Source organism: Ranitomeya imitator, chromosome 3, assembly GCF_032444005.1.
Source record: "Ranitomeya imitator isolate aRanImi1 chromosome 3, aRanImi1.pri, whole genome shotgun sequence".
Classification (NCBI taxonomy): Eukaryota; Metazoa; Chordata; class Amphibia; order Anura; family Dendrobatidae; genus Ranitomeya; species Ranitomeya imitator.
Window position 1 is genome coordinate 90,567,824 of NC_091284.1, and position 27,480 is coordinate 90,595,303.

At 46.4% G+C, this 27,480-nt stretch overlaps 1 protein-coding gene across 3 annotated transcripts in view; it reads right to left on the reverse strand.

The window, feature by feature from the left end:
- TTC19 (tetratricopeptide repeat domain 19) overlaps nt 1-27,480 on the reverse strand; it is a 67,643-nt gene that overhangs the window by 35,715 nt on the left and 4,448 nt on the right. For all 3 annotated transcript variants that reach the window (XM_069761115.1, XM_069761114.1, XM_069761113.1), the window contains exons 2-8: nt 26,932-27,023; nt 25,832-25,942; nt 25,039-25,077; nt 23,723-23,779; nt 15,557-15,618; nt 12,120-12,214; nt 10,487-10,641 (exon numbers count right to left, since the gene is read on the reverse strand). In XM_069761115.1, coding sequence (XP_069617216.1) covers nt 10,487-10,641; nt 12,120-12,214; nt 15,557-15,618; nt 23,723-23,779; nt 25,039-25,077; nt 25,832-25,942; nt 26,932-27,023 — 611 coding nt within the window. The remainder of the gene's footprint in view (nt 1-10,486; nt 10,642-12,119; nt 12,215-15,556; nt 15,619-23,722; nt 23,780-25,038; nt 25,078-25,831; nt 25,943-26,931; nt 27,024-27,480) is intronic.

Here is a 27,480-nt window from a genome sequence, read left to right on the forward strand (position 1 = left end):
TGCAAGCACCACACCTCAAATCAACTCCAGGCCTTTTATCTGCTTGAGAATGACATAACGAAGGGATTGCCCACACCTATCCATGAAATAGCCTTGGAGTCAATTGTCCAATTACTTTTGGTCCCCTTAAAAACAGGGTGGCACATGTTAAGGAGCTGAAACTCCTAAACCATTCATCCAATTTTAATGTGGATACCCTCAAATGAAAGCTGAAAGTCTGAACTTCAACTTCATCTGAATTGTTTTGTTTAAAATTTATTGCGGTAATGTCTATAACCAAAATTAGAAAAATGTTGTCTCTGTCCAAATATATATGGACCTAACTGTAGATATTATCCCAAATAGACAAAATTCTGTGAAATGTGTTACCCCCCTTTCTGACATACCTTGTGAATTAAATTTATGGTATGGTACTGAGACCCCCATTTTTTGAAAAGTCCCGCCTCTAGATCCTTACTCAACAGCCAGGTTTTAATTACTGTAGATACTCCACACTACCAGGTGCCTGTCCCTTAGCCGACATGTCCCCCCATCCCTTGAGATGCTGGCATTGTGCGGACAAGAAATATATCCAGGGATTAGGTAGAGAAAGACCCCCCCTCTTCCTTCGGACTCTGCAATATTTCCTGTTTGATTCTCAGACTCTTCCTACCCCACACTAACTCACCAAATAGCAATTTTATCCTGCGGAAGCTACACAATGGGAGCCAAAAAACTTGAAGACACAAAAGAGCACAGTAAAACCAAAAACACTCTGTTGCAGAAAAATCACAGTAATCAGCAAGTGTAGTTAAAAGATGTAAAAACAGGGTATTTGGTTGATACGTTTTTTGCAAAAAATCTATACTAAGCTGCTCCACCAAACGTCAAGGTATACCCATATAGAGCAGTCCTAACTGATGTATGCAATCCCTATCTGATGTATTTAAAAACCTGATCATCTGTATATTACCTGTGTGAACAGGGTTCAGAGAGGATATGTCCATGTGGACACGCTGAATGCAACAGCTTTTGTTCCTACAGACTTGTTCACTGTGCAAGTAGCCCATGTGTTTCTGTTTCCACAATGGGAGCCAAACAGGGGCACGTACAGTATCTGCGGCATCACAATCATCTTAAGGACCCTTACCCTGAGCAGAAGCGTCCCAGATCTGGGATCTGATCCTGTGGGCCAGTTCCAGCCCGTCGCCTGCAGATTAGCTCTCAAAGCAAGATCTGCAGGTAAAAGGGGGGGCGATTCCGGGTGTACGGATCCAGAAGTGGAAGAGGGGGCAGGAAGATGGCCCCCAAGAATACAAAAGTCCTAAACTAGAAGCTGCAAGATTGTGGGAGGGGCCGCCAGAACGCGTCATCGCGTGGGCGTCGCCTCCGGGTTGCGGCCTACAGACGGCCACAAGCCGGGGGTTACATTTTTCAGCGCCAGCCGAAACAGTTACCGGCTTGCGGCCTAGTGCAGGCTGCAAGCCGGAAACTAAATTTTTCGGCGCCACCGACGCAGGAGCACGTCGGAGTTACCGGCTTGCGGCCTGGCGCGGGCCGAAGCCGGGAACTAAATTACATGGCACCCAACCGGAAAAAGGGCCACGAGGGCTGTAGGGCCCCCCCTGACTATCCCCGCTGGGGAAAAATTCCCGGTTGCAAAAAGATCCAAAGGATCGCGCTGTAGGAGCCCCCCGAGATTCCAAACTTACCACCGGAGCTGGAGGGAAGGCAGAGTCGGCATTCTGCTTGCAGGTGAGGGTTGCAGACGGTGCAGGAACCCTCCATCCACCATCACCTTTTAGAGGGGAGGTGGAGCGGGACCATCCATCTCCTTGCAATACCGCTGTTCAATCAGTGGTGGTGCAGCATGGACTCCATAGGGGCCTCTGTGTATCCTAAGAGTTCACTCCCCTAGGATTTCACAGGGCTGTGTCCGGCTGTAGCCTGGCTCAGAAGGGGGTACATGGAGGTGACACTCCATGTTCCCGTTTGTTGCTGGTGCGGGGAGATCGGCGTGCTGAAGGGAACCGTCGCCCCTAGTATAGCTCAGGCATGGCATCCCACGTCGCATGAGGATACGGGGAGGCGACACTCGCCGTGCTCACCTGTTGTTGGTTGGGGGAGATCGGCCCCTTGAAAGGGTCCGTCGCCCCAGTCTTCCTCGTGGAAAAAGGTTGAAAAATAAAAATAAAATAAAAAATGGCCTGAATAGTAGACCCCAGTGTGCCTCCTACGGACACTAAGCATGAACTGGTTCTGTCTGGAGCCAGTGGGCGGTATATACTGCAGAGGAGGAGCTAACTCTTTTTTGTATTCACTTAGTGTCAGCCTCCTAGTGGCAGCAGCATACACTCACGATCCTGTGTCCCCCAATGTGGCAAAAGAGAAATAAAAATGTTACAGGTCTCGAAAAATGGCGACAACTCCAATTTTTTTTTTCTTTTGCAAACGTCGTTTTTTTCACCACTAAAAGAATTTAAAAAACCGACATGTGAGGTATCACTGTAATCGAATTTATCAGGAGAATGATATTGCATGGTCATTTTCACCACAAAATGTACACCGTAAAGACATAACCCAAAAAACAATGTCAGAATTTTCACCGCACTTAAAATTTTTGTTACACGTTTTCAAGTACACTCTGTGGTAAAATGAATGGTGTTATTCAAAAGTACAACTTGTCCCATGAAAAACAAGCCATCATATGTCTATGTGGACAGAAAAATGAAAGCTACGGCTGTGGGGGGAAAAAAAAAAGAGGAGGGAAAAACAAACGAAAAAGAGGGACTTTCGGTTCTTACCGTAAAATCTCTTTCTTGGAGCCTTCATTGGGGGACACAGGTAACCATGGATGTATGCTGCTGTTGCTAGGAGGCTGACACTATGCAAATAAAGAAGAAGTAGCTCCTCCCCGGCAGTATACACCCTCCGACAGGCACCAGGCAACTCAGTTGGTGCAAAAGCAGTAGTAGGAACAAGTACGATTAAACTCAACCTATGTACAACCCACAACAAGGGCACGTTGGCCAACACGGTACAACTTCAAGGGAGGGTGCTGTGTCCCCCAATGAAGGCTCCAAGAAAGAGATTTTACGGTAAGAACCAAAAATTCCTCTTTCTTTCTCGCTTCATTGGGGGACACAGGTAACCATGGGACGTCCAAAAGCAGTCCCTATGGCGGGATATTCTGCAGAAAAAGAGGAGTTAGGTCGGCTGGTGAGAAACCGCCGCCTGCAATATCTTCCTACCCAGGCTCGCGTCCGCAGAAGCCTGAGTATGCACCTTGTAGAATTTTACAAAGGTGTGAATGGATGACCACGTTGCGGCCTTGCAAACCTGCGAGGCCGAAGCTTGGTGACGAACTGCCCAGGAAGCTCCCACAGCCCGGGTAGAGTGAGCCTTCACCCCCGAAGGAGGCCGTTTGTCTTGGACACGGTATGCCTCCAGAACCGCCGAACGGATCCAACAAGCAATTGTAGACTTGGAGGCGGGGAGCCCCTTTCGACGACCTTCCGAGACGATGAACAGAGGATCAGCCTGACGAAAGGAAACAGTTCTGGAAAGATAAATCCAGTTAGCCCTGACCACATCCAACTTGTGAAGGGATTTCTCCAAGGGATGAACCGGGGAAGAACACAAGGAAGGGAGGACGATGTCCTCATTGATGTGAAAGGCCGAGACTACCTTCGGTAAGAAGGAAGGAACTGGTCGAAGAACCACCTTGTCCTGGTGCAGGACTAGAAAGGGAGAATGACAGGATAATGCCGCCAGCTCCGACACTCTTCTAATGGAGGTGATGTCGACCAAGAAGGCTACCTTCCAAGATAGAAGCGAGAAGGAAATGTCCTGAATCGGTTCAAAAGGCGCACGCTGGAGGGCGCCTAACACGAGGTTGAAATCCCAAGGCTCGACAGGAAGATGATAAGGGGGAGCTATATGAGCGACCCCCTGAATAAAGGTCCTCACATGAGGAAGGGAGACTAGGTCTCTTTGAAAAAGGATGGACAGAGCGGAAATCTGACCCTTCAAGGAGCTAAGGGAAAGTCCCGAATCGAGACCCGCTTGAAGGAAACTGAGAAGGGATGGAAGGGAAAAGGTCATAGGAAACAGACTGTTGTCCTCGCACCATCGGAAAAAGGCCTTCCAACATCTGTGGTAGATACGCGAGGAAGCCGGTTTTCTCGCTCTTATCATAGTCTGGATGACGCTGTGAGAAAAGCCCGCGTCCTTCAGGACCGCGGCCTCAACGGCCATACCATTAAATTCAGAGACCGAGAATTCGGGTGGAAGAGGGGCCCCTGCGAAAGAAGATCCGGTAGATCTGGTAGTCTCCATGGAACGTCCGATAGCATGTTCACTAGTTCCGCATACCAGGCCCTGCGAGGCCAATGTGGAGCTACCAAAAGCACGGGGACCCCTTCCGACTTGATCTTTTTTACGACCCTTGGGATCAAGGGGAGGGGTGGGAACAGATAGGGCATCTGGAACTGGGCCCACGAGATCACGAGAGCGTCGCATCCGACAGCCATCGGATCCCGAGATCTGGAAACGTACTGGGGAACCTTGTGGTTTGCCCGGGAGGCCATTAAGTTGACGTCTGCGACGCCCCACCGCTGACAAATCTGGCTGAAGACTGAGGGGTGGAGAGACCACTCGCCCGCCATGATGCTTTGGCGACTTAGAAAGTCGGCTTCCCAATTGTCCACCCCTGGGATGTGGACGGCTGATAGAGAGGGAACGTGGCTCTCCGCCAAACGCAGAATTTTTGCCACTTCCGTCATGACTTGTCTGCTGCGAGTCCCTCCCTGATGGTTTATGTAAGCCACGGCTGTGGCGTTGTCCGACTGAATGCGGACCGGTTTTCCCGAGGAGAGACTCCCAGCGGATGAGGGCTAGGAAGATGGCTCTGATTTCCAAGAGGTTGATAGGAAGACGCGCCTCTTGAGCAGTCCAGTGGCCCTGGGCCGTGAGGTGGAGAAAGACCGCTCCCCAACCCTGGAGGCTGGCATCGGTGGTGATAACCTGCCAGCGGGGAGGGAGAAATGACCTCCCGCACAGAATGGAGGTGGACAGCGTCCACCAAGAGAGAGACTGCTTCACCTTGGAAGAGAGGCGAAACGGGCGGTCCAGGGAAAGCGGGTTCCTGTCCCAGGCAGTCAGAAGGGCCAGCTGGAGGGGACGAGAGTGGAACTGAGCATAGGGGACCGCTTCCATAGAAGCGACCATTTTCCCCAGAACCCTCATGGCGAGGCGGAGGGACAGAGGGTTCGGGCCCTTTAGTGCTCTGACGAAGAGAAAGGAACTTCTCCTTGGGGAGGAAGACCTGAGCCTGAGAGGTGTCGAATTCCATGCCCAGGAACTCCAGACGTTGGGTTGGAATCAAGGATGACTTCTGGTAGTTGATTATCCAGCCGAGGCGAATAAGAGTGTCCAGTGTAAGCTGGAGGCTCTGGCTGCAACCCGACGGGACGAACCCTTGATCAAGAGGTCGTCGAGGTATGGGATTACCAGAATCCCCTTTGAACGTAGAATGGCCATGACCGCTGCCATGACCTTCGTAAAGATCCTGGGAGCAGACGCCAGTCCAAAAGGGAGGGCCGTGAACTGGTAATGATGTTCTTGGATCGCGAACCGGAGAAACCTCTGATGCCGTACGCAAATCGGAACGTGTAGGTACGCATCCCGAATGTCCACGGAACACAGAAACTCTCCCGGTTCCATGGACGCGACCACCGAGCATAGTGATTCCATTCTGAAGTGCCGAATCCGGAGATGGTGGTTTAACCGCTTGAGATCCAAAATTGGAAGGAGAGAGCCGTTCTTCTTTGGAACCACGAACAGGTTCGAGTAAAAACCCGAAAACCACTCGCGATAAGGAACCGGAACTACGACTCCTGAGGCGAGGAGCGAATCGACGGCCTGGAGAAGCCCTGGGAGATGGGAGGACTGTTTGGGAGGAGGAGAGAGCAGGAAACGTCTTCCTGGGGACGAAGAAAATTCTATCTTGTAGCCTGAAGTGACGATCTCCCTGACCCAGGCGTCGTCGACTACCGATAGCCAAACTTCTGAGAACAGAAGAAGCCGGCCTCCCACCCTGGAAGGATTTCCAGGTGGGGGTGACCCGTCATTTATTGGAAAATTTGTGGCCACGAGGTCCAGATGGTTTGATGGGTGGCTCTTAGCTCTCCAGTGCGAGGGAGGCCTGAAAGAAGGCTTCCTCCGGTCTCCTTGTGAGGAAAAGCGGTCCTGATTGGGGTTTCCTGAGGAGGTAAAGGACGAAAGGACTGGTGGCCCCTCTTGTTGAAGGAACATTCCGGCTTGGACTGGGGTAAGGAGGTACTCTTACCACCCGTACCGTCCGAGATCATTTGATCTAGCTGCATGCCGAAAAGTCTAGAACCCTGGAAGGGCAGACCAGTGAGGATTTTTTTGAAGCAGGATCTGCGTTCCACGCTTTGAGCCAAAGAACCCGGCGAATGGTCACAATGTTACTGTTAGCCCTAGCCGAGCAGGCTGCCGCATCAAGGGAGGCATTCATGAGATGTTTACCCGCAAGAGAAATCTGATCCGCTAAATCAGACAGTTCCTCAGCAGGAGCAGAGGCCAAAATGCCTCTGCGCAGGGTTTTGGCCCAGGCTGACACAGCTTTCGCTACCCATGAAGAGGCGAAACTAGGACAGAAGGAGGCCCCAGAAGCCTCAAATGCCGATTTGACTAGCCGCGTCCGGAATAGACAAAACCGTCTGAGAGGATAGTCTGGACACAGGCGGTTCGACGTTAGGAGACTCGGACCATTTTCTGACAAGGTCGGAGTGAAAAGGGTATAAAACGTCTAGCCGTTTCCTGCCAGGGAAACGCTTACCAGGGTTTTCCCAGTGTGTAGAGGTAGTGTTGTCAAACTCCTTGTGATTAGGAAAAACCCTAGAGGGACGTTTAATCTGTTTAAACGCAACGGAGACGTCCTGAGAGCTTGCCTCGTCCTCAAGTTCAAGCGTCTGAATAATAGCCGAAATAAGGCTATCGACCATATCCTGTGTACCGGAAGTCTGATCTGCATCCGAGTCAGATTCCGACTGAGAGGTTAAGTCAGACCCGACGTCCGCCTGCGAGGAGGGGGAATGGGCAGATAGGGGTAACCCAGTGTGGTCCGGGGAACTGGAAGCGGATCTAGATAGGGTCCTTTTTCTGTCTCTTTTATCAAGTCTGCCTCTGTGAGGGTCTTGGACAGGTGCGAGCGAATCGCCGTGTGAAGCGTTCGTGGCACTGGTGGCATTATAGAGAAGCGGGATACGTTCAAGTGCCTGGACCAGAGACTGAGACACCTTAGTCAGGTCTAACACTGATTGAGACATTGCAACAGCCCACTCCGGGGGAGGGGGAGTGCACTCATCCCGGGACCTAGGAGCTTCCTGAGGGCCAGACATGATGGGAGGAACGCAGGACAGACAGAAAGGAGAAGGCTGACCTGAGGCCCACTTTTTCTTACAGTGAGCGCAGGCGTAGTGGATGACCGTAGTGGAATAGCCTGGTGCGGGGTCAGACATAGGTAGAGGTATTACCTTGTACCGCAGGTGCGGAGAAGTACTGCAGGGAGGAGTAGAGCCCGAGAGAGCAGTAGCGCCAAGCCTACCGAAAAAACAGCGACAGCGGCAGCCGCAGGAGTCTGTGTCCCCCAGGGATCCTCGTGTCCCACGCGATGCGATGGAGACGCAGCAGGAAGAGGAAGTCGACCTGTGGAGCGCGGGAACAACGCGACGGAGGTGGGCATGTCCAAGCGCAGAAGGAAGGGAGGAACTCCCAAGAGAAAAAAACGCCCCCGAGAGCGCTGGACTCCGGGGAAGGCGTGTCCACGGGGACGCAGGGCGGGACAATGCCGTAGGGGGGCGTGGTAAGCCGAGCGCTGAAAGGCTGCCTAAATCGAAAAAAAAGGCGCGCGCTGAGCGCTCGAAGGAGTTTGAAAGAAAAGGGGGGAAAATTAAAGATGCCTGCCGCGCTAGTGGCCGATGGCTAGAGCGGCGCAAGATTAACAGGTAACATAGTAACATAGTTAGTAAGGCCGAAAAAAGACATTTGTCCATCCAGTTCAGCCTATATTCCATCATAATAAATCCCCAGATCTACGTCCTTCTACAGAACCTAATAATTGTATGATACAATATTGTTTTCCTCCAGGAAGACATCCAGGCCTCTCTTGAACCCCTCGACTGAGTTCGCCATTACCACCTCCTCAGGCAAGCAATTCCAGATTCTCACTGCCCTAACAGTAAAGAATCCTCTTCTATGTTGTTGGAAAAACCTTCTCTCCTCCAGACGCAAAGAGTGCCCCCTTGTGCCCGTCACCTTCCTGGGTATAAACAGATCCTCAGCGAGATGTTTGTATTGTCCCCTTATATACTTATACATGGTTATTAGATCGCCCCTCAGTCGTGACTCCATAGAAAGCAGAGGTGAGCCCTCCTAAGAGATCGATGGGAGGGTTACTGGCTCTGCACGTTCGCCATCCTGAGCTGCCCTGCTTGTTGATTGAAGATTCCCTACCTGAGGCTGAGGAACACGTCAGGAGCCCTTGCACTAGGAGAGGGTCCTGGGAATGAAGTCCTCCTTCCCGCGCCATGCACTCCGACGCAGAAGACGGCATCAACCCCTAAACAGGGGGAGAGGGTCACTGGAAGTGACCGTCGTCTTCCTCTCAGCCCACTCCGAGGAGAGGGATAAGGAGGGGAAACGGGCAAGGACTGGCCACCGAGAAAAAAGGTCACCCTCAACATCCGAAGGCGTGACAGGGAACGAAGTCCTGCCCAGCGGGTCCGAGAGGGTGCGATGTGGGTGAAACCACACTGCTCTCTCGGTCGCTCAAAGTTGGGAAAACAGGGTGAGAAAACTGCACCCTGTGGCTGGAGAATTCAACCCACTCACAGCGGTGATCTGAGCTCAAAGGGCGGAGTGGTCACTGGAAATCATACTACAACAGTAACGTCCTGGACACCCTGATTAGTTTGACTACAGAATGGGCTAAACCATAAGTCCAGGCAGGAGGGGCCACATTCTCCTTAGTTGTCATAGCCTTGTGTGGCTACCAGCAAAGACGCAGGAGGGGGACAGGCGGTACAATAGGCCACAGACTGACGGGTGAAAAACTTACTATTACAAGTCACACAAGCATAAGTGACAAGTGCAGACGGCACTAATGGATGTGCAGTCTTCTCTAGACTCAGACATGAGTGATAGAGAAAAGACAAAGAAATGCAAAAATCTGCATCCCATGAGTTTGCTATCCCACCAGGAGGAAGCTGCCGAGGTGGTTGTGTGCCCCACACCATTTCATACTACCGCCACAGAAGAGGAAGGGGCGGAGCCAGAGGCGGGAACCCGGTGTGCTGGGACACTGGTGCTGATAGGCCGCGAGATAAGTGGCCGCCTATTAGCTGGAAACATCCAGCACAGTGATTGCCCTAAACCTCCTGCCAACAAAATGGTCAAGTGCTCCCACGGTCATGCCACACACCAAGACCAAGTGTGCGATGGCACACTCCCATCCACCGCCAGTCCAACTCTGATCTACTAAGACCAAGGTACCAGCGGGATGAGTAAAACCCCCAGGAGCAGCACCTGCCCCCTGCACAACTCCTGGCAACCACCAACCTAGGACGATAATGGAGATGGTGGAAGGGTGGGAAATGTGCTTACGACAGGGATATACTTACAGTACCTGTCCTGAATCTCCGGATCCCTTAATTTTCTGCTCTATGCACGCAGCCATGTGGGGCAGCGGCAAGAGCTAGTTGGCTTACGGACCTTCGCACCAGTACCTGCATTGTCTGTGTCAAGGTATGTTGGTTTGGCCACGCCAACGCAAGAGGATATGGACAGAACAATTACAGCCTGTACTCTCCGTCGCTACGTGGATGAAACAGAGCGCACAATTACACTTTGTTTTTCAGATGGATGTTTCTGAGTAACAAAGTCGTTAGCTCCTAACCTAAGGCAGGTCTGAGCCAAGCCTTACCTCCAACTAACACTACACTAAAATGAGGAGGCTTGGCTCCAGCAGGCAGAGTATAATGTCCTTGGGAGGAATCATTTTTATTTACCGGTAATTACAATAATAGTGTCAGCCTCTAGGTGGCAGCAGACTATCCATCCCATGGTTCTATGTCCCCCAATGAAACAAATGAGAAAACCAGAGAATCTAAACGAAACCCATAAAAACATACAAAAAATGTTTTTCCTTGGTGGGATTTTAACTCAGGAGCCAAGCGCTACAATGCTAATCACTGAGCCAATAATCTTATTTGGTTTTGTATTAAATTTTGATTTTTTTCCCATAATCCATGATGTATCAGTGTTTTTTTATGGATAATTCAGCAGTATTTCCTCTAAAAGGGAAAATACCATCTTAATAAATCGCTATGTATGTAAAACACACACAACCATACAGTGTAAATAATCATAGCCACTAATATCAGGGCCTCTAGGGTCTTTTTGGTGGTGGCTTTCCAATCACCTGTGGGTGCAGTTCTCCTTGTTCCTCTCTACAGATGTGCAGGGCTCTCTCGTACATGGTCTGGGCATGTAACAGCTGCGAATTGGCTAGCAGGTAACGTGCATAAGAATCCAGACACAAGCCTAAAAGAAGCCGTGTGTTTGTCCTTTCTTCTGCTGTAAGAAGCAAACAAGATTGTTTAAGACACAAACAAGAATTCTGGTTATCTTAGAAATCACATCTGTAATCTAAAATGCTATATGCTATATATGCGTCACACGATACTACAGTGGGTTCGGAAAGTACCGTATTCAGACTAGAGATGGGGGAACCCAAACAGTAAAGTTCGGCACCCGCAATGAACACCTACTGTTCGGGCACGGACACCGAACACGGACCTCACCAGAAAATCATCCCCGCCGGTCAGAGAGCCGCGGTTTCCACGCTGTCAAAAGACAGCGGGAGCGCTCAGCAGTGATTGGAGGTATAAAGTTTACCTCCGGTCACTGGTGTCAGCTGATGGGACTACTGCTCCCATCATCCAACACCTGCTGCCGCTAATAACAGCGAGGGCAGGAACGGCGGATGAGAGTATTCATCAGCCACTCCTGCGCCGTAAATAAATAATTTAAAAAACCCGGCGTGGGTTCCCCTGCATTTTTGTTAACCAGCCAGGCAAAACTCACAGATGGGGGTTGCAACCCCCAGCTGTCAGCTTCAGCAAGGCTAGTTATTAAGAATAGAGGGGTCCCCATGCTGTATTTTTTCATTATTTAAATAGTTAAAAACAAACAGTGTGGGGTCCCCCCCATTTTTGACAACCAGCCTTGAAAAAGAAGAGAGCTGGGAGCTGGTATTCTCAGGGTGGTAAGGGGCCATGGATATTACCCCCCCCCCCCCCCCCAGCCTAAAAATAGCAGCCCGCAGCTGCCCAGAAAAGGAATATCTATTAGATGTGCCAATTCTGGCGCTTTGCCTGGCTCGGTGGCAAGTGGGGTTCATATTTGTGGGGTTGATGTCACCTTTGTATTGTCACATGACATCAAGCCCACGGCTTAGTAGTGGAGAGGTGTCTATAAGACACCTATCCATTACTAATCCTATAGTTGTATTATAAATAAAGACACAGCCACAATAAACTCCTTTAATTGAAAAAAATGACAAAGACATGACCTCGCCTAATTCCACCGAAGCCCTTGACCTCCTGTAATAAACCAAAAATTTAAAAAACAACAATATACCATACCACTCCGTCGTTCTGTCCCACGCCGTAATCCATGTCTGGGGGAGAAATAGTTTTCAACATGGATGGTGCCAAGATGCGACTGTCCAGGCTGAAAACCACTGGTGAATGAACTGCTGTGAGCGCAGCCTCAGTGACCGGCGGTGACGTCATCGAGGTTACCTCTGGTCACTGAGGCTCCGTTCGCAGCTGGGCTGAACTGCGGTGACCTCGGTGACATCCCCGCTAGCAACGTGAGAAAAACTCACAAATCCCGCAGAGCAGAACTAGTACGGCGCATGTCGGGAAGGGGTTAAATGATGAAGATTTACTTTAAGTAACTGAAATATGTTTAATTGTATAGAGAACTAAAAGTACCTCTCTTTACCAGTGGTTCTGCTAGAAGGTTCGTTCATTAAACATTTATCTTACCGCTCAGCATCTCCGCAGATAATTCTTTTTCCTTCTCAATTTTTTCATCCAGACTCATGATGCAGAACTGGAATCCTGCTACCGCCAAATCATTCCTATGGAAAATAAATCAATAAGTGAGAATAATTGTCACACCCTCAGGTATCCTCTACTACTGCGGGATACATGGAGCAGATGGGTCCAATTTGTAGTCACAGAGTTAACGGTGCATTTACAGCACGATTATCCAATGAACGAGCAAATCCTGCATTCATTGAGTGAAATGATTTTTAGGTTTGGTTTAGCATAAAAAATGACGTATTGTTTAAATCAGGTTTTGTATCACATGTATTTTTTTTTCATACCACAATCTTTATTAAATAAACAAAATTATTAAGCCTGCAATTTTCACATTGGTCACTAGGGCTATTTTTAGACTTCCTGTCCTTTCAGGAAAGAGTTTTCAGCGGTCTTCTTATCAGCAGAGGCAGGATTACAATGATTGGTAAGACCTCTATACACAGCTGATAATACAGGATCCACCATTCAGAATAGGCGATGTCACAGCTCACCTGCTCACTCTTCCTTCACAATGACTTTTGCACGTGCTCATTAGATGCTTCAAGACAAAAGATAGGGATAGAGTGTGTTCATTGCAGCTAAAGTACATGTGGTATTTCCTGAAACAGAAAGTTAGTCGACTCTTTACCGCAGCGGGGGCTAGTGGAAATGAGCCTTTAGACAATAGATAACAGGGGTCTTATTTTGTGATTTCCATGGATGCGTATGCTGCTGGCATTAGCCGCCAAGGACAGGATTTACATAGACCCTCCCTGTACCTCCGGCTTGGCTTTAATGCAGATATGATTGCAGCAGCCTTTATCCCCTTCGTGATGGAGCCCTTTTTCGTTTTTGCGTTTCTGTTTTTCGCTCCCCGTCTTCCAAGAGGCATAACTTTTTTATTATTTGGTCATTGTGGCCGTGTGAGGGCTTGCTTTTTGCAGAACAAGTTGTACTTTTGAACTACACCATTGGTTTTACCATACGGTGTACTCAAAAACGAGAACAAAATTCCAAGTGCAAAAAAAGTGCAATTCCGCAACGATTTTAGGATTTTACTTTTACCATGTTCACCAAATGCTAAAACTGACCGGCCATTATGATTCTCCAGATAATTACGAGTTCATAGACACCAGACATGTAGAGGTTCTTTTTTATTTAAGTGAAAAAAAATCCAAAGTTTGTTAAAAAAAATTGTGCCATTTTCCTAGACCCATAGCGTCTCCATTTCTCATGATCTCAGGTTGGATGAGGGCTTGTTTTTTTGCGTGCCGAGATGACGTTTTTAATGATAACATTTTGGTGTGGATATGATCTTTTGATCGCCCCTTATTGCATTGTAATGCAATGTTGCGGTGACCAAAAAAAAACATAATTCTGGAGTTTTCACTTTTTTTTTTTTTTTGCTGCGGCATTTACCAATCTGATTAATTCTTTTTATAGCTTGATAGATCGGGCGATTCTGAAAGCGGCAATACCAAATATGTGTATGTTTGATTTTTTTTAATTGTTTCATTTTGAATGGAGCGAAAGGGGGGGTGATTTAAACTTTGTTTGTTTTTTTTACTTTCGGCATGCTTCATTAGAAGCTGCCATAACCCGATCGGCTCTGCTACAAACAGGCAATGATCAGATCACCTGTATGTAGAAAAATTGCTGAGTTGCTATGAGCGCCGGTCACCAGGCGTCGCTCATAGCAATCCAGCAGTGACAACCATAGAGGTCTGCTGGAGACCACTGGTTGTCATGCCAACCTGTCGGTGAGCTGCGATCACGTGACGGGGTCACCGATGGGTGGGATTTCTGGTGCGCTTGCCAGAAGCGTCTGTTAAATGTCGCAGTCAGAGATTGACAGCGGCATTTAACAGGTTTAAGGTACCGTCACACTAGACGATATCGCTAGCGATCCGTGACGTTGCAGCGTCCTCGCTAGCGATATCGTCCAGTGTGACAGGCAGCAGCGATCAGGCCCCTGCTGTGCTGTCGCTGGTCAGGGAAGAAAGTCCAGAACTTTATTTGGTCGCTGGACTCCCCGTAGACATCGCTGAATCGGCGTGTGTGACACCGATTCAGCGATGTCTTCGCTGGTAACCAGGGTAAACATCGGGTAACTAAGCGCAGGGCCACGCTTAGTAACCCGATGTTTACCCTAGTTACCATCCTAAAAGTAAAAAAAAACAAACACTACATACTTACCTACAGCCGTCTGTCCTCCAGCGCTGTGCTCTGCACTCCTCCTGTACTGGCTGTGAGCGTCGGTCAGCCGGAAAGCAGAGCGGTGACGTCACCGCTCTGCTTTCCGGCCGCTGTGCTCACACAGACAGTACAGGAGGAGTGCAGAGCACAGCGCTGGAGGACAGACGGCTGTAGGTAAGTATGTAGTGTTTGTTTTTTTTACTTTTAGGATGGTAACCAGGGTAAACATCGGGTTACTAAGCGCGGCCCTGCGCTTAGTTACCCGATGTTTACCCTGGTTACCGGCATTGTTGGTCGCTGGAGAGCGGTCTGTGTGACAGCTCTCCAGCGACCAAACAGCGACGCTGCAGTGATCCGGATCGTTGTCGGTATCGCTGCAGCGTCGCTAAGTGTGACGGTACCTTAACAGCCGGCGTGGATCACGACTCCACCCGCAGCTGTTAGACGCATATGTCAGCTGTTACAAACAGCTGACATGTCCCGGGAAAGATGTGGGCTCACCACCGGAGCCCACATCAATGGGAAGAAATGAAATGTGCATCACTAATAATGGCGCATGTCGTGAAGGTGTTAAATAGGTATTCTCATCTCCAAGATCCTATCCACATATGTAGTTCAGATGGTGAAATAATAATATTAGCAAATACCTCCAATTAGAAACGTAGTACAGTTCTTCTGATTCGCTATGTCGTTTTCCCCATTTAGAGCATTGCAGTAGGTTAGGTATCCATGGTTATGACCACTGATACAGGGACAGCTAATTTTTAGTGGCCATAACCCATGCATACCTACACTACTGCAATGCCCTGCACATGCTGACATAGTGAATCAGAAGAACTATATTACATTTTTAATTGGAGATATTTGATAATATTATTATTATACTTACTACTTATTGGGTTAGGATCTTGGAGATGGGAATACCCCTTTACATGTAAATGTTGGACTGACTTTTCCTATTGAAGCATCTTACAACTATGATGGCTGTCTCAGAAGGAGAAACTATACTAAACCAACGCAGTGGCCCCTCCAGTCTCAGGATTCATAAGGCTCAGAGGTCAGACCGTCACCAATCATAAACAAATAGGACAGTCTAATGTCATCCGTATAAAACACGGGAAACCCCCTTTAATTCTCAACACCTCAGTGAATGATGGGGTTAAACTCTGGTTTTGGCTGAAATGCAGTAGAGAGTAACTTACTGGTTACGAGCAGCGTAGATACTGGCCATTTTCAGTGAAATCTCAATAAATGAATTGTCATCCTGTTAGAGAAGCAAAAAAACATATATGCACGAGGCGTAGAACAAAACCTAATTTTACTTGCCTTTTCGGAATAAGCTATAACACTATAATAACAGTTATCTCCGGCCAGTATATGGCTTCTACGCTGCATTATTGGTCTCTACCTCTAGATTAGCTGCTATTTCTTCCACAGGTTTTTGCTGTTATCTGTGAGCAGTATGATGTAGGAGCAGAGACCCTGATTCCAGCGATGTGTTACTTACTGGACTGTGTTTTTGTTTCAATAAAATCAGTGTTTTATTAGCACAAGATTATTCCTAATGGACTAGTTCTCTCGTGATTCCTAGCCCAACCACACCCCCAGCACTAAATCACATCTTTATGTCACTATACAGTGTACACAGAAAGCTGCCAATCAGTGGTGTAAGAAAAAAGTTGGAAAAAATAATGGAAACATCAACAAAAAGCCGGATTACTCACCGGTAATACTCTTTTAGTGAGTCCACGACAGCACCCTACAGGAGAGAGGGATCCGCCCCACAGGAACAGGAAACCTACAGAAAGATAAAAGGGGGCGGTCCGCCTTTCCTCCTCAGTTTTGATTTCAGAGTACCCGTAGGACCGCCAGTATTAGGCAAAATATCATTATTTAAGTTTAAACTTATTTGCACTATATTTAGTAAGAGGAACTTTTTACTTTATTAGTATATACTATATTAACCTAGGGAGGGATGTAATAGGGTGCTGTCGTGGACTCACTAAAAGAGTATTACCGGTGAGTAATCCGGCTTTTTACCCCTCGCCATGACAGCACCCTACAGGAGATCTTTCAGAGACCATCACCTAGGGGGGGACCACCGTGCTGAGGACAGTCCTGCCAAAGTCTAGGTCAGAAGTTGACGATAGGTCAAGCCTATAGTGGTTATAGAAAGTAGAAGGATCTGACCAAGTTGCCGCCTTACATATGGTTTCTATTGGGACGTCTCCTCTTTCGGCCCAGGAGGATGCCATAGCTCTGGTAGAGTGTGCCGTTATGCCTTCCGGAGGGTTTTCTTTCCTCGCGGAGTAAGCCAGTGTGATAGACTCCCTGATCCACCGGGATAAGGTGCTTTTTGTGACTGCATGACCCTTCTTGTGACCCTGAAAGGATATAAACAGAGCCCTACACTGTCGCCAGCTACTGGTCCTTTCAATGTATTTTAAAACTTCTCTTTTAACATCTAGAGTGTGATATTTACATTCCTCAGGAGTGGAAGGGTTACTGAAAAAGGTGGGTAGGACTATTTCTTGTGACCTATGGAATTTCTTCGCTACCTTGGGGAGATAGGAAGGGTCTAATTTAAGAATCAACTTATCCTGAAAAGTTAGCAGGAAAGGTGGATCTATAGAAAGAGCTTGGATGTCACCGATTCTCCTAGCTGAAGTCAGTGCTACCAAGAGGACAGTTTTAAGTGATAAATATTTAATGGATACTGAATCTATTGGTTCAAATGGAGAGTCTGTTAGGGCTTGTAGAACTAAATTTAGATGCCAGGGTGGAATTCTAGGTATATTAACAGGATTTATCCTTTCACAAGCCGTGATAAATCGGGATACCCATCTATTTCCTGCAATATTATGGCCATAGAGGGCTCCCAGTGCTGATACGTGAACTTTTAACGTATTTACAGCTAAACCTAGTTCCCTCCCTTTTTGAAGGAATTCCAATATAGATTGTAATGGAATTTCTGATGTGTTGGGAGATTTATGGAACTGTAGGAATTTTTTCCAGATTTTTGTATAAATTTTTGTGGTAGAGCGTTTTCTACTTTGGAGGAGTGTGTCAATTAGTCCCTCGGAGAATCCCCTTAATTTTAGCATCTGCCTCTCAAATTCCAGGCCGTCAGATGGAGATTGTCCACCTGGGGGTGGAGAAACGGACCCTGGAAGAGAAGGTTGGGTGTCGAGGGGAGGACCCAAGGGTCCGAAACCGACATGGCTTGTAGGCATGAGAACCATGGCCTTTTGGGCCAGAATGGTGCTATTAGTACAACTCTCGCTCCATCCTCCCTGATCTTCCGAATGACCTGTGGTAACAATATTATCGGAGGGAAGGCGTACGCTAGACTGTATTGCCAAGGGGTTTGGAAAGCGTCTAGAATGTCCGGATGATCTGCTAACGATAGGGATGCAAATTTCTGGACTTGCCTGTTTTTTCTCGTGGCGAAGAGGTCTATTTGCGGACAACCCCATAGGGATACTATCCGTTGGAAGATATGATGGTTTAGGCACCACTCTCCCTGCCTTAGGGTATGTCGACTTAAGAAGTCTGCCTGCTGGTTGTTTTTCCCCCTTATGTGAACTGCACTGAGGGATAATAGATGTTTTTCTGCCAAATCCAGAATTTTCCCAGCAGAAGACATCAGAGTCTCTGATTGAGTACCTCCTTGTCTGTTTATATAAGCCACTGTGGTGGTGTTGTCGGAAAGGATTCGAACGTCTTTTCCCCGGAGCTGTGGGAGAAAATGACATAAGGCGTATCTTACTGCATTTAGTTCTTTCAGATTAGATGAGTTGTGGCATTCTTCAGTGTCCCATAACCCTTGGCAAAAATCATTTCCCATATGAGCGCCCCATCCATGAGGACTGGCGTCAGTGGTTATAATATGAGATGGTGTTATTACCCATGGAACACCACTCATCAAATGGTTAGAATCCAGCCACCACGTTAAGGAACATAAAACTTCCTTGGACAACGTTATCTTTGCATTTAAGCTAAGTAGCCGTCTTTCCTCTTGGAGGATTTGGTGCTGCAGTGTCCGGGTATGGTATTGTGCCCACTGGACTGCAGGTATACAGGAAGTAAGAGATCCCAGTAATGACATGGCTTTTCTTAGGGTCATGTGAGGATTATTTATTGCTGTTGTGACTTTATGTCTGATGAGTGAGATTTTTACCTGAGGGAGCAGACATTTTTGAGTTATGGAGTCTAGATGGAACCCCAGAAACGCTTGAAGTGACAGTGGAGTCAGTCTGGATTTGTCGATATTGATTATCCAACCTAGATCCTGTAGAGATGAAACTGCATGAGCTAAACGGTCAGCACGCTGAGAAACTGAATTTCCGATGACTAAAAAGTCATCTAAGTAGGGCACAATTAATGTCTCTTTTTGGCAAAGATAAGCCATCACCTCTAGAATCACTTTGGTGAAAATCCTTGGCGCTGTAGAAAGGCCGAAGGGCATGGCTGCATACTGGAAATGACAAATCTTGCCTTTGATTGCCACCGCTACCCTGAAGAACTTCTGGTATCTGTCATGAATAGGAAGATGGTAATAAGCATCTTTTAGATCAATGCCCCCCATCATACAGTTTGGAAAGAGTAGCTTTATGGTGGATTTTATAGACTCCATTTTAAATGTATCATTTTTAATAAATGAATTAAGCTTTTTGAGGTTTAGGATTGTTCTGAATGAACCATCGGGTTTGGAAATTAAGAATAGAGGAGAATAGAATCCTCTAGTCTCCTGTCCTTCCGGAACTTGGACTAAAACCCCTTTTGATAATAGGGTTTGGATTTCACTCTCCAGGGCCTCCTGTTGTATAGGCGAGCTGAGAGATGTTATAATGTATGATTCGTGGGGAAAGCGAGAGAATTGTAATTTTATTCCATCTGTGATTATATTTAAAATCCACGAACTAGTTGTAATATTTTCCCACTGGGGAGTGAAAAATTTTAATCTGCCCCCTACTGGAATGGTTATATCCTTAGAATTTGCTGTCTTTTGGGGGGTTGGGTCTTCTGAACATGATACCTCTTTGTTTATCTTCCTTAGGGAACCATGTTGCCGACCTGTCCGTCTGCCTTCTCTTGCCGAATGGCCTTCTCTTAAAGGCTCTCCTATAAAAGGGAATAGAGGTATCAGGAAAAGCCTTTTTCCTGTCTTTTGCCTTCTTGAGTATGTCGTCTAAGGTTTTGCCAAAGAGGAACTCACCCTCACATGGGATTGCGCATATCTTAGATTTGGATTGTGCGTCCCCTTTCCAGCTTTTCATCCATAACGCCCGTCTTGCACTGTTTACCAGACCTGCGGATCTAGCTGCTAGGCGGAGAAAATCTGCAGACGCGTCCGCCATAAAGGCTGCTGCACCTCGTATTAAGGGAATAGCAGCTCGTAATTTTTCCCGTGACATTTTATTCTCAATGCTTTGGTCTAGCTGGTCAATCCAGATGAGCATTGACCTGGCGGTACAAGTGCTTGCTATTGCTGGCTTAAATATGCCTGTAGTTGCCTCCCAGGATCTTTTAAGGGACGACTCGGCTTTGCGATCTAGAGGGTCTGAGAGTAACCCCGCGTCTTCAACAGGCAATGTGGACGGCTTAGAGGTAGAGGCAACAGCTGCGTCAACCTTAGGGATTTTGGTCCACGTAAGTAACTCATCGTCACTAAACGGGTATTTCCGTTTTGACGCCGAGGGCAAAAAACTTCTCTGATCTTGTTTCTCCCATTCTCTTTTTATTAATGCTTTCACTGCTGAAATGACTGGAAAGCATTTCCTTTTCCTCTCCGCCAAACCCGCAAACATTATATCCTGCGTGGTTTGTGCGCCCTTTGTTTCCTCACACCCCATAGTGTCTCTTATTGATTTCACTAGATTATCCACACTATCTAAGGGGAAACATGAACGTCCCTCAATTTCTGAAGATGATGATGATGATGATGATGATGATGATGAAGAGGCTATAGAGATATCTGAGAGTACGGCTTGCTCACTATCAGAGTCTGATAAAGGCGTTGGCTTTTTGGATTTACTTTTTTGTGGTTTATCCTGTGACATAGTCTTTAACTCCTCTCTTATAATAGCGCGTAAGTCCGTAATAGACACCGCTGCTCCTTGTGTGGTTTCTGCTATACAATCTTTGCAGAGTTTTTTGGGGTATGAGTCTGGTAGGGGCTGGCTACATAAGGCGCATTCCTTATGTTTGGTTTTTTGTCGTTTTTTGGCCTGATCCAGATAAGACATAGCGAGAGGAGGAGAAAGAGAGAGAAAGGAGGAGAGACGGCGTCAGCTTAATAGGCAGAGTTATAAACTCACCCAGTGAAGCTTTTTATTACCGGATCAGACGGCCGAGATCCTTTGGATTTATCCACTGTGTCGCTCTTTCGACCGGCATCTGATGATCCTCTGCTGGAGCGGTCCTTGGAGGGAACTGAGTCTCCTGCTGCAGGATCCATGGCACCTGGAGATGACATCTTGCATCACAGGTAACAGTGGTTAGCCAGTTTATATAGAGCGCCATTTTTATTTTTTTTTAAGCGGTACTGCGCATGCGCAAACTCGCGCTACCCCACTGCTGATCTCGGCCTGCTTATCCCGGAAGTTTAGCATCTACTGCCGGGGTGAACTTACTAATGGCGGTCAGCGTGCGCGGAGCGGCCTCCAGTCCTCGGACCGCCATGCAGGAAGCTCCTCTCACTCACCCCTTCTGCCGGGCGAGGAACTCCCACGCTGAAGCCGCCGCATAATGCAGATGCCGGGCGGCTTTCTCCGGACCCGGCCATCTGTATGCCTCCCAGACGAGGAGGGAGCCGTCTAGCGTAACTCCCCCGACGCTGCTTCCAGGCTGCAGCCCCTGCCGTTCCGAAGAGACTGCACAGGCGGCGTGCATGCCCAGGTACTTCTGTAGCATCTAGAGTCCTGTCGTTCCCGCAGGAACAGGAAACCTAAACTGAGGAGGAAAGGTGGACCCGCCCCCTTTTATCTTTCTGTAGGTTTCCTGTTCCTGTGGGGCGGATCCCTCTCTCCTGTAGGGTGCTGTCGTGGCGAGGGGTAAAAGTTAGTTTAATAAGGTGTAGGTCCACCTTTTGCGGCTATTACAGCCTCAGTTCTCCGAGGTATGGATTCATACAAGGTGTGAATTGTTTCCAAAGGAATTTTAGCCCATTCTGCAGTTAAAACGCCCTCCAGTTCTTTGAGCGATGATGGCGGCGGAAATCGACGTCTAACTTGAATCTCTAAAATCGACCATAAATGCTCAATAATGTTGAGGTCTGGGGATTGTGGGGGCCAGATGAGATGCTCAGCTTCATTAGAATGTTCCTCCTGCCATGCTTTAACGATTCTAGCTGTATGAATTGGTGCATTATCATCCTTAAAGATGGCGTTCCCCTCCGGGAACAGTGCTTGGACCATTGGATGCACTTAGTCGCCCAAAATGCCTAAATAATCTCGGCTGTTAATTCTTCCATGAAGGGATATCATTGGCCCGGCGGATCTCCACGAAATAGCACCCCAGATCACCACAGAACCTACGCCATGTTTTACGGTTGGGAGAAGGCAGTCTGGATAGATTGCTTCTTTCGGCTGTCTCCACACTCAGCCGGAGGTCGGAAATAGGGTAAACGATGATTCGTCTGAGAATATCACATGTTTCCACTGCTCGCGGGACCAATTCTGGAGGTTTCTACACCACTCTAAACGCTTGGAAACATTTGTCATTGAAAGCAGCGGTTTTCTAATTGCAGCTCTTCCGTGGAATCCAGATTTGTGCAGCTCCCGACTAACAGTTTTCGTGGAAACTGGGTTCTGTAGTTGTTCATGGAGCTCAGCAGTGATTTTCGGAGCCGTGGTCTTGCAATCCTCTCTCACAATTCTTCTCTCAGTCAACTTTGACTTTCGGCCGAACCTGTGCTTTGCTGCGGAGATTTTTCCTTCTCTTTCAAAAGCAGTCATTACTTTGGAGACAGTACCTCTTGACACGCCAAGCATTTGGGCGCTTATTGTTACACTAGCGCCTGCCGTACCAGCACCAACAATTTGGCCTCTTTGAAAATCCGAGAGGTCTGCCATTGGTAGCAGCAAAACAAACAGTTAATTTACATACACATATCACTTAACACAAATAATCAATTACAAAACATTACCATATGTACAAGTATAAATCATTACATATCATGCCGATTATGTATATAAGGGACAATCATGTGCAAAGTGCGGCACAGTATAAAATGTAGATAGCTGCAAATCAGTATAGTGATACAAAGAATAGAAAATAATGAAAAAGACAAAGGTGCATACAATAAAAAAGTAAGTTACAAAAGTAGTAAGATTCCCTGGTGCCTGTATGGCGTCCTCCCAAACGTGCATTTCGGCACGCTGCCTGCCTGATTTTGTAGTCCGTGAAAAAACAAATATATCTTTTTCCCTCATCCTTCATAACACTGGATGCGTTGCAACCACAGCGACGGAAGTGTGAAAGAGGCCTAAGTGATACATTTCTGGAATCAGGGTTTCTGCCCTATCTCATGCTGCTTTCAGAGCACACAGCAGAAATCTGCTGATAAATTCCCTCTGACCTGACAGTTGTTTCATGCTATCGGAATAAGGCTCTGTGCACACGCTGTGGATTTTGCTGCGGATCCGCAGCTGCGGATCCGCAGCAGTTTCCCATGAGTTTACAGTACAATGTAAACCTATGGGAAACGAAAACCGCAGTGCACATGCTGCGGAAAAAAACGCGCGGAAACGCAGCAGTTTACAATCCGCAGCATGTCAATTCTTTCTGCGGAATCCGCAGCGGTTTTTCATCTGCTCCAATAGAAAACTGCAGATATAAAACCGCAGCGGAATCCGCAGTAGAAACCGCAATAAATCCGCAGTAAAAACCGCAGCGGTTTTGCACTGCGGTTTTTCAAAATCCGCTGCGGAAAAATCCGCAGCGGATTTTCTACGTGTGTACAAACCCTAACAGGCAGCACTAATCAGATATGGGTTGGGGGGTTTTGCCCCTGGGATTTGCCCAGGAGAAGGAAACCTGACAGCTGCCATGATTTGGGTAACGTGTATCAGAGATTCAAACTCTGCGACATTTCATAGAAAGCATACATTTATACCCGGCTGGGGAAAATGTCGCTTTGGTGACTGGTGCAAAAGATGAAAGACGCAGCGTTTAGGAGTAAAACGCGCCGTGCTGACATAACAGAGCCAGCCTCGGATTCATGCTTCCCTTATCCTGGCAGCGGTCAGGTTCCCTTATCCTGGGCAAATCTCAGTAGTAAAAATGCAGGGTCTGATTCATGCTTTCTGCGGTACAGGCTGCATTAATCAACAGCCAGGGTAACTTAATTTAATTGAAAAACGTACCTGTTTGACTCCGCCATCTATCATGTATATCATTGTGGTCTTAAATAACTTCTCTGCCTATTTTTCAAAAGAAAGGAAAAATGTTATTCAGTGGCTTTTAGGAGGGATCAGTCACAAGAACACGGTGACCTATACTGTAGCATACTCGGAACCGCCGGATCTGAAAAGTTCAATCTATCAAAATATAAAATTAATTAACTCAGAGAAGAAACCTGAAAACCACCCAAAATAAATACAATAATTAAATCTATGCAAGACTGGCTGCGAGGTAATTTTTACTGCAAAATTTACACCCTAAAATCAAACCCAAAATACAATGGCAGAATTCTATTCCTGTTTTTCAACATTTCACTGTCTCCAGAGAAAAAAATGAACTGAACTCTAGCGCCACCTATTGGATATGGCAATCCTAAAAGTCAATATCGACCCTTTAACGCGTCACATGACTTAGGATAAGAAGCCAAATTAGTAACTATTTGCAAACACGTGTTTCAGAGTGTGTGCCCCTCATCAGTGCATAGCAGGAAATATGATTTGGCTAGGTGAGAAGCTTCTAACTGGGAGTCTAAGGGGAAACGTGGAGAGTGCCAAGCCAGTGTAAGGAGACTTATAGACAATGCAATATTCATCCGGGGCTTTAAATAAGAAAATAGCCCCTTGAGAGAATAACAAAACCTGAACTCTAGCGTCCCCTAGTGGACATATATGGTATGTCAAATAGTGTCATTCAAATCTACAACTTGTCCCACAAGAAAAATAAATGTGTCTGTCCTCCTGAATCAGACAGTGGGTTTTTTTTTGTTACTGGGACTCTCTGTTGCTCTTTTCTATATGTGAATCTAGTTTTGTTAGCCAAGTGGGCATGGTCTTAAAGTCATCACTGTAGGAGTCTTCTTGAGGACCACACCCACTTCGATAAAAAGAATAGATTTATATATAGAGAAGTGGGAACCAATTCTCAGGAATGGAGAGGCGCAGGCACAACAAAATAAACATTGCCAGATTCGGGAGAACTGCAGCATTTACACCAGGTGATCATTGCAATTAGACAATCATATAATGGCATGTGGATTGGAGATTGCTAATAAATTGTACAACATTTCACAAGTTACACATGCAAGTGGTCCAATTGGGCAGTCCGATAACTTGCAGGGAATTAAAACATGAATTTCAGCACACTAAAGCCCTGTGCCATGGATAACAGTTGCTTACTTCTCGCTGCTCCATCCCGCAGTCTTTCAGGTTCTCTAGGTACATTCTCACTGACAGGTGCCCTTTACATATAATACAGTGTGGATGATATAGTGTATACTCACACTGTCATAGTCACCTCTCAGAAATGCCACGTTTGCCATCTAAAAAACAAAAAGAATACAATCATTGATGCAGCAGAGCAAATATCAAATATCTATAACGTGCATACGTGCAACTAAAGTGACATGCAGCTTCAATCTAATATGTATGCTCGATTCACCAGCTATCCTATCCTAAGGAGTTTGCACATTTCACCGCTGCGTCCCCGGAAGAAGCTGGCTGCGAAACGCGCATCGTTGTGAGGGGACGCTGTAATTTCAGTATACCTGTACTACAGTTTAACCAACTCCTTAGGATAGCTGATGCACCGGGCATACATATTAGATTGAAGCTGCATGTCACTTTAGTTGCACGTATGCACGTTATAGATATTTGGATCTGATATACAGATTTCTTTGCAACTAGGCTTGTGTGACCAAATGGTTAATTTACAGGGTAATCTTTGTATTCCGTATAACGTACATAATGGAGCTAGGTGATATTATTGTTTATTGTTCAAATGAGATTTAATGGAATTCAGAATGATAATGGTAATTAAGCCCTTCTATTTATAAAGTAAAAAATCACATAGACTTGCTTACTGTCGACCGCAGCGTCCCCTATGTAACAACTTCTGCTTAAATTTGATTATGTAGATTTATTTAAAATTATAATGAATTTGGATTTTTAATGGCTCTCTTCTGTGATTTGTATGCTTCTTATTGCGTATGAAGGTCTCAACACATAGTATGTTATAAAATGTTACTTGTGCAGATAATTTGAAAAAAAACAAACAAAACCAAAGCAATGACGTACCAGATCGTATGTGTAAATGATTGCCCGTTTGCTCTCACACTCGTGTGCCAGACGCAGAGTTTTGTGTAAAATCTCTTCTGCTTCTTCCATTTCACCTTTCATAACACTAAGCTAAGGTAGACAAAATAATTCAATGAAATTACCACGAAGTCTAATACACCTGATTCCATTTTTTTTTCCAATTGTATTAATAATAAAAATTGGAAATCTTGACACTGGGGTTCTTACAGACTTTAGCATACTGTTATATCAGAAAATTCACAAATAAGTTGGCAGGAATAGACTCAACACCTATATTTTGTATTGAGGCATCTAATGAGCGTGTGCAAAAGTCATTGTGCAGGGAAGGGGGGATCTGTGACATCACTTAGGCCAAGTACAGTATTTGGTGAGCATTTTACCTCAATATTTATAAGCCAAAACCAGGAGTGGGTGATAAATGCAGAAGTGGTGACATGTTTCTATTATACTTTTCCTCTAATTGTTCCACTCCTGGTTTTGTCTTACAAATATTGATATAAAATACTGACCAAATACTGCTAGTGTGAATGTGTCCTTATTGTGATTGCTGGGTCCTGTGATATGAGCTGTGTATAGAGCTGTTACTATCATTCTAAGCCTGCCTCTGATGATAATGAGCCAGCTGTTAACACGTCCTCAAAAGACAAGGAATCATGAGTCTAAAAAGCCCCAGCAGACAGTGAAAAGTGTAAGATTACTATTTTTTTTCATATAAATTGTGATAAGAAATTAAAAAAAATACATGTTACATAAAAACCTGACTTAAATGATAGGTTGTTTTCTGATGACACCTTCCCTTTAAGGCCATCTTTTGTGAAGGGAACTATGATGGAAGTTTTACATGCGACAGATTTTTGTCGCGGATTGTTTCACCCACTTGCCTGCTTCTATTATTTGCCAATTTTACCTACACAAATATGCAGCTAATCCGTCCTGTGGGGAATTACACAAATACAAGGAGAATCTACAGCAAAAGCCTCATGTACGATGCTTGTTACAGATTCACCATGAATTACTTTTCAAAGTATTTTATGACAGTTTTCTGATTGGTTTAGACAATTTTCTTCCTCGCATCTTACCTTGGCTTTCTTCAAATGATAAACAATATTTTCTTCTGCTAGTGTAAGTTCTTCATTCTTGTCTTCCTCAAGTTTAGAGAAGAGAGAAAACGCTGTAAATCAATGCAAATGGCAAAAGTTACTGTAATACTAAAGTAACAGTAACGATACGTGGAACATGAAAACTCCAGGATGTCCTGATAATAAGTGACCTCACCAAAAAATCCTAAAGTATCAAAAATCCAGCGTTATACAAAGCTCAAATTTGCTTAAGGGCTCGCTCACACTTGTGATGTAATTGGATGAACACAATCCGATTAAAAAATCGGATAGCACTCAGTCCAATGTTATACTATGGGACAGCTCGCATCTGCGATTATTTTCTCATGCCGATTCAGCATGCTGCAAATGGCTTTGAGAATCGGATTGCATGCACCCATACAAGTCTATGGGTGCACGTGAGATATCGCGCTGCACTCGGATGTCATCTGAGTGCAGTTCAATTCCCACGGATGCCGGCAATGGAGAAGTTAATTTCTCTGTCTTCTGCACACCTGTGCTCCGATTCTC